Here is a 12,103-nt window from a genome sequence, read left to right on the forward strand (position 1 = left end):
TTTGAAATGTAGCTAAAAAGCTTCCTGTTCATTTTTTCTTCTTATCCTGTTCATTTTTTCTTCTTATCCACTGTGCCTATACTTTATAGAGAATTAATTCCCTTGCCTGATATGGCATACAGACCTTCAAAATCCTAGTTAAAATCTGCATGGGAAACATCTCATAGCACGGTTCAGTGATGCAATGTGACCTTCAACTTCTCTGTACCGGATCAGAAAAAACGAGGTCACATGAAAGAAAGAAATTATCCAGCATAAATGAACTCCATGAATTCAAATTTGCTCAAAAAAATCTGGCAGGTTAACTTTTCATCTGAAAGATTTATTTGACATCTAGTATCTCCTGCCCTCCCAATGCTGACATAAACAAGAATTTATGTCTTCTTGCTGCCCCCGTGTACTTTGACTAACTTGACAGCAATGGGATTGTGCATCACTGCATAAGCTAGATCAAATTTTTATTGCTGGGCAGTTTGCTTGCATGCATATTTGGTAAGAAATGATTGTGAGACCATTGCATCATTATGAAGGCTTCCACCCTGAACACTTCATCACCTTATCTAAAGGTTTTTTCTATATCCATATATCTTTAGCTGCACACCACGAGCATCATCCCGAGACATAATTAACATTTAAAACATCTGGAAGATAAAAAATCCTACTTCTAATGTAGAAAATCTAACAAGTCTAATCTAATACTAACAAATCTAATACTGAGGGAATGAGGCATGCTAGTCCATTAGACTGCATGAAACACTACTAAAGGATCATAAGATGGACTTAAGAACATTGGTATCCACATCTTTTTGAATTACACTGGTATCCATATCTTTTTGAACTTTCAAACATATGTGTGCTAACTACTACATAAATCTAAAGATACAAATGCATCAGTTTTACACACACTTACCTAACAAGGCCATATTGTTTATTTATTCTTCTTCCCTGTAGCACATCACAAAAACTGAAAACTTTGAGAAATTCTATATTATTTCTATGTTGAAGTATTCGTGTTGCTACAGTATAAAGAACTACTGCAACAGTAATGACGTGAAGGTCTGAATTGAAGCAAGGAATAGATGGAAAGATGGATTTTTGCTTATATACTTGTTGTTGTTGTTTGTTGCTGTTTATTATTACTATTCTTATTATTACTATTAGACAGGGGGAAAACAACCTGGTAAGTGTTCAGGCTGTAAGCCCTTCAGGTAACCTCAAAGAAAAGTTTGTTTACCCAGCAACTTATCATTTTATGCACCTTCAAACAATATTCCTTCTGATATGTTTAATAAATATTTTATAAGCAGTATATAAACAAGAAAGTGCAGAGTTTGAGGAAGATTTGAGAGGACAAAGCTAAGTCAGCAGTAGAAAGCAGAAAGGACATATAGTAGAGAAGTCAGACAAGAATTTTCTTCTATAGCTGTCATAACTTAATATAACTTAAAACTTAATCTTTTCAGTAAATCTCCATTTTTTCTTCAATTGTCTTTACTGAAGATAAATAATAGCTCTTCCCAGCGATGCAAACACCTAACTTAAATGCTATGAAACAAAACCAACCTGGCTAGCAAGAAAAAAATTGTTTAGATTGGTAAGTATTTGTGCTGTAATTAATTGTAAACAATATTAATTGGACACAAATAATAAATTAATAAATAAATAGTTAAAGACATAGCTATTCTAGCTGTGTCTCAAATCAACTTTACCTTTTTTAGAAGTGGCTTAGATGTCAATCCCTGAAAAGAATTCAGAGACAGCATGGAAAATCCTTCCATTCTCTCAGAAGGTCAACTAAAACTATGCAGCACCTAACAAAGCAAAACACAGAACACTCTCCCCCATTTACTAGCTAAGTTTTCACTTACAGTGACACATAGGTGTTAACTCTGGAAATCCCATCAGCATAGCAAAACATTTGACAGTGTTTACTGCCCCTTCCAATTGAGCATAAGATTTTTCCTTAGTTTACAAATTATTTTTAGGTGATACTTTTAATGGTACCTACTCGGTACTATTTTGTACTTAGACATCTTCACTGTCTCTTCACTACATAACTAATTCCTCTGCATGGGTCTTACACAAAAGGAAGATAAGCTTTTTTTACGTGTTAATAATATGAACCATGGCAGGTTTCAGAGGGAATAAGAAACAAATTTGATATGTGAAGCTAGTTATAATTGATTGCTTCAAAATTACTTATTTTTTTGTTCTTATAAATGCAGTTCATCTTCCTGATTTAACTGTAGTGTAACACCATTTATAGATGGGAAGCCACCAGCTAACAGCAAACAATCAGTGAGGCCACCACACACAGAACAAAACTTATGACACTCATAAAAAAAGACCTATATCACTTGTATTTATGTAACACTAGTATGCAGTATGATACTACATCCAAGCTCTACAGCTCTACCTGCACACACCTGTTGAATTAAATGGTTTTCTTCTTTTCCTTTTCATCTGGAATACTGTGTCCAGTTCTGGGCTCCCCGGTACAAAAAGGACAGGGATCTCTTGGAAAGAGTCCAGCGGAGGGCCACTAAGATGGTGAAGGGCCTGGAGCATCTCCCCTATGAGGAGAGACTGAGCGAACTGGGTCTGTTTAGCCTTGAGAAAAGAAGGCTGAGAGGGGATTTGATCCAGGTTTATAAATACCTGAGATGTGAAGGCCATAGTGGCAAGGCTGGTCTCTTTTCAGTAGTGCGTGGGGACAGGACTGGGGTAATGGGATGAAACTACAGCATAGGAAGTTCCACACGAATGTACCAAGAACTTCTTTACAGTGAGGGTGATGGAGCACTGGAACAGGTTGCCCAGGGAGGTAGTAGAGTCTCCTTCTCTGGAGATATTCAAGACCCGACTGGACGCCTACCTGTGCGACGTGGTGTAGGGAACCTGCTTTGGCAGTGGGGTTGGACTCGATGATCTCAAGAGGTCCCTTCCAACCCCTACAGTTCTTTGATTCTGTGATTCTGTGATTCTCTCTCTCTTCCCCCCACCTCCCCTTTCCAACTCCTTCCATTTTTCCTTCAGTATTTTCCTTTGTAGATCTTAACAACATATCTTTTATCATGACTAGTAGGGTTCTGACTGCAAAGATAAGGTTACAACTGTGAGTTTGTCAAGTCTGCTTAATCTTTCTGTCAAGCAAAACAGTATGTATAATAAATCCAGATGCTGAGACAAATAAAGCTGCAAACAGAACTGCAACTTATTCTACTACCCAAACTGTCTCAAAAGAATTTCCTTACCACCAAGCAAGCTCAAAAAAGAACCAACAAAAAACACTGCCAAAACAAACATCACCCAGTGGACACACTGGAACAGGGAAGATAATATTAAGCCTTCAGGCACTGCTTTTTTTCCCCAGCTTACAAGTTTAACCTAAAATCTCACCTACCCGTTTAGTGACATTCCTGCATAGACAACATGAGGTTTCATCCCCAGGGAAATCAGTCAGCACCATAACTCACACTGACCTCAAGCTAAGCAGGGATAGGATCACACATTCAGGGATTTTTTTAGGCTTTTTTTGTTTGTTTGTTTGTTTGTTTTTTGATGTTTTTTTTCTTGTTGCTGGTTTTTTGTTTGTTTGTTTGTTTGTTTTTGTCCCAAGTAGAGCATCAGTTCTTACTATAAAATTCAAAAGTTGTCCACCTTCTGTTGTGAGTCACCTTTCTTTCCCTGTAGCACTCAGCCTCAGCAGAGGCTGAAACTGTCATTTCTCAGCTTCTAAATACAGGGTAAAATCCAGTAAACCAATTGAATAATTTTCAGGAAAACAACAACAACAAAACAAAACAAAACCTGATTTTTTTCATTTTTCATCCAATAGGTGACAATAATCATGATATCCATGCAAAGGTATATAGCGGTATTAAACAGATGTACATCTAGAGCTACAATGGTGTCCAGATTACCATATATTGAAGCCAGAAATAAATCAGATACTGGGACCTTCAGTATTCTCTGAAGCTGTAATGATCAGCCTGCACTGTAAAAACTTTATTCAAAGCCTCCTTGGAAGAATACATGCCAAAATTAGGAATTCTAGCCTAAGACTCTAGTAAGTAGCTTCTCAAGTTTGGGGCAGCTTCCAGAACTGGAGCCTCCAGTGACACTACAGAACACTGTTAATACAGAAGGGGGAGAAGGAGTGGGAGTTGGGAATGACCTGGTACCATTTTCCTGGGCATCTTTTGTTTGAACCTACCCAAAGTTTCACCTTCTTATCTGCATGAGCACTGTGGTGGCCAGCTGAGTGGCACCATAAATGCCTGAGAATCACAGAATCATTTATGTTGGAAAAGACCTTCAAGATCATCTTGTTTTGGAAAGTTGTGGTGAGAAGAGACGCCAATAATTCCCTACAAGGCATTCCTGGTGAATACTTCTCTTGAAGCTTTGGCCCTTATGAGCATGATCCTGCAACACTGTGCCAAAAGCAATATAATCCTCAATGGTTGTGGTAGCCAGGGAAAAGAGAAAGCCCAAAGCCTTCAGCAGGCTTGATTTCAGAGTTTGAAAAGCCTAGTGAAATACAAGCGCTGCACAGCATACATAAAATGTAAGGGTAAAAATTTACTGTATATAAGATATATTTTTAATTACAGGCTTCTGCACAGGAAAATGTTATTCAGGGGCACTGAATAACCACCCTTCCTTGCTGGTGATTACCCTTCCGCCTTGCTGTACTCACAGAGACAAGGCTTGTACACAGAGGTGCACAGAGCTAATATCAAAGATCTGAAATCTATTTTTGCCTCTGGCAACAATTTCCAATGAGATACTTTGTAAATCATGAAACAAAGCGTTACTGAGACAATTTTAAGACTACCTACAAGTTTGCTAAGTGACAATCTGTAAGAAATTTAACAGGATGGTTCCCTCAGAACCAATTCTAGCTTACTCCCTTTACATTGATAGATCCACAACGCCTTCGACATGGTCCCACACCACATCCTTATCTCTAAGTTGAAGAGATTTGAAGAGTTAACTATTCTGTGGATACAGAACTGGTTGGATGGTCGCAGCCACAGTGTTGTGGTCAATGGCTCTGTGTCTAGATGGAGGTTGGTAATAAGTGGAATCTCACAGGGGTTCATCTTGGGATGACTGCTCTTCCAACATCTGTATCAACAACCTAGACAGTAGAATCAAGGGCACTCTCACCAAGTTTGCTGATGACACCAAGCTAAGTAGTGCAGCTGATACAGCAGAAGGAAGGAATGCTATCCAATGGAACCTGGGCAAGCTTGAAAGTCTAGTGAGATTCAACAAGGCCAAGTACAAGGAGCTACACTTGGATCACAGCAATCCCAGATATGTGTACAGGCCAAGAGAATGATGGTCTTTAAGATCCCTTCCCACTCAAGCCATACCATGATTCTATGATCTGCCATGTTCTTTGAATGATGAAAACAAATACAACCTTCATTTCTGGTATAGTTTAAAAGCATGGGAAAAAAAAAAAAAAAAGTGCTCAAAGGAATGACTATATATTTAGGGTTTCCAAAAGGGAGAGAGGGGGAGAGATGATTTTTTCTTCAAAGGACTAAGAATACAGAGAGTAGCATGACATAAAGAATTGGCTTGAGAATCAAAGAAAAATGAATATAGTCACCTCTCTAATGAAAACACAGAATAATTGCTAAAAGATAGAATTCAGTGCAGGCCACTAATTCCCAGAGCCTGATGTTGGACACACAGTTCCAGATTCTCAGAGGCACCTGCAGTCTCTGGTATAGTAAATGGCAGCACTCACTGGATCCAAAATTTCTTATGATTGTGTGGTTTGACACATCATATTCCACATTCTCAAGATTAGAGGATTGCTATTTCTCACATGATCATTTGCTCTTGCTACTTACTCCCCATCTTTAGTCACTGTTTGCATATTCTGTGAAAATTATTGTCATCATAGATCAAAGATTATGCCTCCAGAAGACAGACTATGGGAAGAGGAGAAGAAAATCTCAAAAAATATTGGTTGCATCAATATCACATAAAGTGCATTTAGTAATAAAGAATGAACAAGGTAAGACTTCCAGAAGAAGCTGAGAAGAAATACTTTTCTTCCTTGAAATATTCTTGTTTCTTACATCAGCTTTTGTAAGTCAGTTATTATATTTAGGTCTCTTTAAACATACCTTATATTTTATAGCATTAGCAGAAGAGCTTATATTAGTTTCGGTCAGGGCATACTGGTAATACTAACTGCCAGCCTCTCTTTTGATAAATCAAAAGCTTTTCTTTTTTCTTTTTTCCTATAATTTTCACTTAGAAAAGGCAGTTGACAGTTTTTAAAGTGTCAAGCTTAAGTAACGTATATATTCAACAGAATTTGTGCCTTATTACAGTAATTTCCAGCAATGATTCTAAAATTAAGGTCTTTTAGCATTAGTTTAACAATTTTTCTGCTCTTCTATTGCCTTTTGGTTAGCCACTGCTGACTCCAACATTTCTTTAGTCAGCACTTTCACTCACATATCCTAAAGTTATTCCTTTATTTTTTTTTTTTTACAAAACAACAGCAACAACAATAAAAACAACAAATCAAAGAGTAAGACCCAAATTTTCCAAATTAATTTTTTGCAGTATTTTTTTTCATTAAAATGTTGATACTGCCCAGACAACTTTCTTTTTTTTTTTTTTTCTTCCCCCACAAAAAATCATAAGTTTTTCTTTTTAATTATAAATCCTACCTACACTTTTTCACATTCCTGGGCATGATAATATCTACTTCTTTTCTGCAGTTCAGCTGCACCAACAAAATCAGGGGATGTGCAGGAAAGCTGCCAGTTACAAATATCATTTATTTTTTCCTTCATAAGCAAAGGGAGTTCCAGCCTGTGTGACATGCCTTGCTCACAAGCTTGTAAGAGGTGTGTCTTGATATAATGGCTGCATTGTTTGCCTGGAAAAAAGTTATGTTGGTGCAGAAGTTGGCAAGAAATGATGAAAGATTCAATATGAGCTGGCAGTGTGTGTTGGCAGTCCAGAAGGCCAACCATATCCTGGGCTGTATCAAGAGAAGTGTGACCAGCAGGTCAAGGGAGGTGTCTCTGCCCCTCTACTTTGCTCTTGTGAGACCCCACCTGGAGTACTGCATCCAGTTCTGGAACCCCCAACACAAGAAGGACATGATGCTGCAGGAGCAGGTCCAGGGGAGGGCCTCAAAGATGATTAAGGGGATGGAGCTCCTACCATATGAAGACAGCTTGAGAGCGTTGAGGCTCTTCAGTCTGGAGAAGAGAAGGCTTCAAGGAGACCTTGTAGTGGCCTTCCAGTATCTGAAGGGACCTACAGGAAAGCTGGGGTGAGACCTTTTATAAGGGTAGGTAGCAATAGGAAAAATGAAAATGGTTTTAAACTGGAAGAGGGTAGATTTACACTAGATATCAGGAAGAAATTGTTTACTGTGAGGGCGGTGAGACACTGCAGTGTGAGGTTGTGAATGCTCCCTTCCTGTAGGCACTCAAGACCAGGTTGCATGGGGCTTTGAGCAACCTGGTCTAGAGGGAGGTGCCACTGCCTATGGCAGTGGGTTAGAACTAGATGTTCTTAAAAGTCCCTTTCAACCCAAACCATTCTATGATTCTAAATCCGAAACCTCAACTGTAGACACAGTGAACATTCGGCTGCTTGGATCCCCTCTTTTCCACCTCTCTGAGGTGCATCCATAGTCACAATAACATTTTGGTCTATTACATGCACAGTCTGGAGGCAACAATATTTATCCTATCTTTATTTTCATCATTATAAAAGTCTTTTAAGTCCCATAAAAATGTGAAACATCTGTAATTTTAAGAAAAAAAAAATTAAACAAAATTGGAGTTTTAATTGCAATAATGTCTGCCAAAGAACGAGTGTTCAATCATAGCTGAATTTCAAACTCAGACCAAACCAGTCAGTGCAGTATAAATGCTTACAGCTATACTACACACGAACACTTTTTATCAAGGTCAGTTTTGACTTTGAACATTTTATCTGAAGGAAAATAAATAAATAAATAAATAAATAAATGAACCGACTGTGTTACATTTAAAACCCATGTAAGCGTACAGAATATATACTCAGCTCTGCCAAACAATGACTTCAATCCAGATACTTAAAGAAAAGCTTAAGATTTAGTAAGAGCAGGATAAAAGTACCTCTTATAAGTTTTCCCTGTAGCTGTACTACTGTTAAACATTTATTCAAACCAGAAAATACAGTTTAGATCTCACTGTGGCTATTTACTTTTTGAATTCCTGCTCTAACAATGAAAAAGGGAAGTCACTTTCATTTCACATTTCAAAGTCAGTTCTACTGCATGTTTTTTATCTGAAGCCACTGGAACAAGCACCTTATTTGTGTTAAAGCAACTCTTAAAAGGAACTTACTTTGTTACAGAATCTTCATCTGTTTTAGTTCTTTTAAAAACCCTCTTCAGCAAACTGCTGAATTTGAGATAAAACGGCATGTTCTTTTAGAAAACATGCCAAAGATTAGTAACAAGTCTGTGAGAAAAGTCACACTTTGATCCCAAAATGCCTTACAGAAGCACAGCTCACCTCTCTTCTGAAGAGGTGTAGGGATAGAGGAGAGGTCCCTACATCCTCTGGCCCCTTATGTTGCTCAGGAAAGAGCTTTCACTCTTGTACCCAGCCACATATATTGGACTTGCAGCATGGAACAGACCAGACCAAAGCAGCTCAGTGATCACTCAACACAGGGACTGAGTAACAGACTAAGAGCTCAGCTGTGTTAAAAAGAGAAAAATGTAAAAGTATCAGCACAGTTACAACATTACAACACACATCATAAAGGACAGGAGACTCTTTGCTGTGCACTGCGATGCCTTGGTGGTGTCATCTGAAATCTGTGGGAAGGGGAAAGAGATCCATCTGGAAACAGGTTTTACCCTCAGATTTGGGGCAAACTGTTTAGTTACAGCACAGGCATAGGAAGAGAGGCTTGGCCTCTTTTGTCTGTGCTGAATTGCGGCCTCTGGATGGATGACTTCTACCAGGGTGCGTTCCCAAGGGCGGCTGTAAGGGAGGAATTGCAGGAATGCTGGCAGCAGCTCCCCAGCTGGACCGGCTCCAGACTACACTCTGGGCTACTGCAGCTCCTGTGAGCTTCGGTCAGCCTCAGCTAAACCCTGCCATGCTCCTACCTGCAAATCCTACCAGGAAATAAAGTGGCAGGACCACCAACTGGGACAGCTGGACAGGTCAGAATGGAAGTTTCACGGACAAGCCCCTTGTGCAGATGCACAATGATACAGATCTTAACGGCATATCGTGTTTTTTGGTCACTCAAGGCTGCAGCCTTTATGGTTTCATAGAAAAATATGCTGCGACACTGAAAAATCAAACAAATCATACACATTTTATGGTAGCAATGAAGAAGAATCAGTTTTTCAATTGGCTGGTAGCATGAGGAGGAAAGAAAACCCTAAAAATGCAGCATATACAGTTAGAGACATCCTGTATGAGATTTTATGGCTTCTAGTTACAGTGTTGCAGGTTTCTATACCCACAGTATACCACAGCAGTATCCAGACAACCATCTGACGCTACAATCTTACCAGCCCTTTCCCCTTTCCCAGTGACGTTTTACAGCAACGTGAGCTTCAGGTTTGAAGCAGGTCTCACATGCAGAACGTTTGGTCCTCCCACAAAACCAGCAGGAATGACCATGAGAGCACAAAGCCACCCACCAACCATCAGACAACACATTCTGGAAGTACAGAATCCTCCCAAACTGAGTCATATCCCTGTGTAAACAGCCACAGGGCTCAGTGCTGGGACAAATGAGCCAACAGCCTCATATATTGCTGGTTAGGGCATAACCCCACTGGAGGTTAGGGCATAACCCCCTTCCCTCATTGTGACCTTTAAACCCTATGATAGTGAGAGCTGTAAAAATGAAAGAGCCCTGTGAAAGGGATGTGCTCATACCTCCACTTCATGCTGGCTCCAAGTCAGCGCTTCCCCAGGGATTGTTTAAACACACACTTACCCACATGAGGCTTCACAGAGCTCTCCACGGACCCTTACAGCGAACAGCCCTCTCCCTCCCGGAGACTCCCAGCTGCTTTTGCCCTTCCCGGGGAAAACCAGAGCAGACTCCCGAGGACTGGAGCCAGGCGGGGCCGCAGCTCTCAGCCTCTCTGCCCGCAAAACCGGCGAGCCCGGGCGGCTGTGCCGGCCTCACGTACCTGGCGGAGGCGGTGGGGCCGGCGGGCACCACAGGTGCTTCTCCAGGCCGGGACGGGACGGGACGAGGCGAGCGGGCGGGCGGCGGCAGCGGCAGCAACAGCAGCACCGCCCCGGGGCCGGCCTCACCTGCGGGCGGCCGGAGGAGGAGCGAGGCCGGATCCGGGGCACGGAGCGTCCAGCCCCCTGGAGGAGGTGATGCTCGAGGCGGTCGCCCTCACCTCAGGCACTCAGGGTGGGGGAGGCCGGCAGCGGGCCCCGAAGAGGCGTGCGGGGAGAGAGTCTGCCCGAGGCGACTTAGAGCCAGTCTGGCCGAGGGGTAGGTAGAGGTACTGGAAAGTATCAGATCCGCCCTGGACTTTCGCTTTCTCTTCTTGTTGCAGGACTTGGCAAGAGGCCTGAGGCTGCTGCTGCCCCGCAGGGTCACTCACCGTCCCAGCTCCACACTCACATAGCCTAGAGTTTAACTGAATTAGTCCTGAGGGGAGTAGGAGAATAAAACCGGATGCAAAAGCAAGATATGGAAATTAATCTCATTTTAATGCCTCTATTGTTGAGGAGGAAAGAAAAATCAGATATTGAGTTTTTGAGAGTTGCCATCTGAATACAGTAGGGAGCAGTGAACATCCAAAGAAGGGCAACAAGGCTTGTGAATGGTTTGGAGAATATGTCCTGCGTGGAGCAACTAAAGGAACTGAGGATGTTTTGTCTGGGGGAGAAGGAGGCTGAGGGGAGAGGGGACCTTATTGCTGTATTCAGATACCTGAAAGATGATTGCAGCAAGAGCAGGGTTGGTCTCTTCTTACTGGTGACAGGATGAGGGAAAATGGCCTCAGGTTGCAACAGGGGAGGTTTAGGTTGGATATCAGGAAAAACTTCTTTACAGAAAGGATTGTTAAGCACTGGAATAGCCTCCCTGGGGAGGTAGTTGAGTCACCATCCCTGGATGTGTTTAAAAACCATTTGGATGTGCTCAGGGTCATGTTGTAGTGGAGGTTTGTTAGGGTAGTATGGTTAGGCTGTGGGTGAACTTGATCTTTGAGGTCGTTTCCAACCTGAGCTATTCTGTGATTCTATTGGCAAAACCACCCTCTGTAGTTCACTTAGTGATCTACAGCAGAAAAGCTAAGTGCAGCCCTTGTGCAAGGCCTGTGTGGTGGCTTTACTCCATCCATCAGGGGAGTGAACAGGTGACAACTGCACAGTGTGATGTCACAGCCTAAACAAATACATACACCCTACAAATGGCTGACACATAACTTTTCACATAGCTTTTTCACTAGTGTATGACACCAGTAACTCCTCCAGGCTACCCAGACATCCCTATGCCATTAAGATGCCAAAGTGCCATTAATATCCTAATAAAGATAAAATACTTAAGCTTAAACTGTCCCAGTTTTGCCTGAGATGTTCTGTTTCCAAAGTGCTTCCCCGTACTCATGATGAGAAGTGGTAATTGCCAGAAAGAGGGTGGGGTTTAGGAAGTGAGCTGAAATAAATCATAGGAGAAAAAAGAAAAGACACAAAAAGAGGCACCAAGACACCACTTTACTGAGTCACAACTTTCCAGATGCTTCCATGATTCCAGGAAAATGCTGCCGGACTCCCCTTCCTTGCTGCCGCTGTAGAGGAGAGGCTGGGTACAGCCAAAGCAACATCCCCCTATGGCTACCGCTGCACTGCATGTCCCTTCCGCCACATTTCCAAACAAAAAGCAGCTCGCTGTGAACTCATATCTGCCTCTCAGTAATCACCCCACACAATTAAAATTAATGTGAACTTCTGCTAAGTGTGCAATTTTGTATTTCTGCCATTAGACTGTGTATCATTTCTTTCTCCTATCCACAGATTCCTAGAATTCTTTCCACGGGGTATTTCAGTCCTTCTCTGTTGTA

At 41.5% G+C, this 12,103-nt stretch overlaps 2 protein-coding genes across 7 annotated transcripts in view; one reads left to right on the forward strand and one right to left on the reverse strand.

Moving 5' to 3' along the window:
- Window positions 1–10,593, reverse strand: part of ARHGAP8 (Rho GTPase activating protein 8) — a 76,118-nt gene extending 65,525 nt beyond the window's left edge. For 4 of the 6 annotated variants that reach the window (XM_015870204.2, XM_085543842.1, XM_085543876.1 and 1 more), the window contains exon 1: window positions 10,211–10,593. The gene's annotated coding sequence lies outside the window, so the exon portion shown is untranslated. Of the gene's footprint in view, window positions 1–10,011; window positions 10,177–10,210 lie in introns of those variants that run through there. The other 2 variants (XM_085543861.1, XM_085543853.1) reach the window with 2 other exon arrangements.
- Window positions 472–10,725, forward strand: LOC107317509 (uncharacterized). The gene is made up of 2 exons (XM_085543929.1): window positions 472–10,403; window positions 10,592–10,725. Exons 1-2 carry the CDS (start codon window positions 9,896–9,898, stop codon window positions 10,666–10,668), a joined length of 585 nt encoding a protein of 194 aa, XP_085400055.1. The 5' UTR covers window positions 472–9,895; the 3' UTR covers window positions 10,669–10,725.
- The last annotated feature ends 1,378 nt before the right edge of the window (window positions 10,726–12,103 follow it).

Source organism: Coturnix japonica, chromosome 1, assembly GCF_054131305.1.
Source record: "Coturnix japonica strain WE chromosome 1, WE-NBRP24, whole genome shotgun sequence".
Taxonomy (NCBI): domain Eukaryota; kingdom Metazoa; phylum Chordata; class Aves; order Galliformes; family Phasianidae; genus Coturnix; species Coturnix japonica.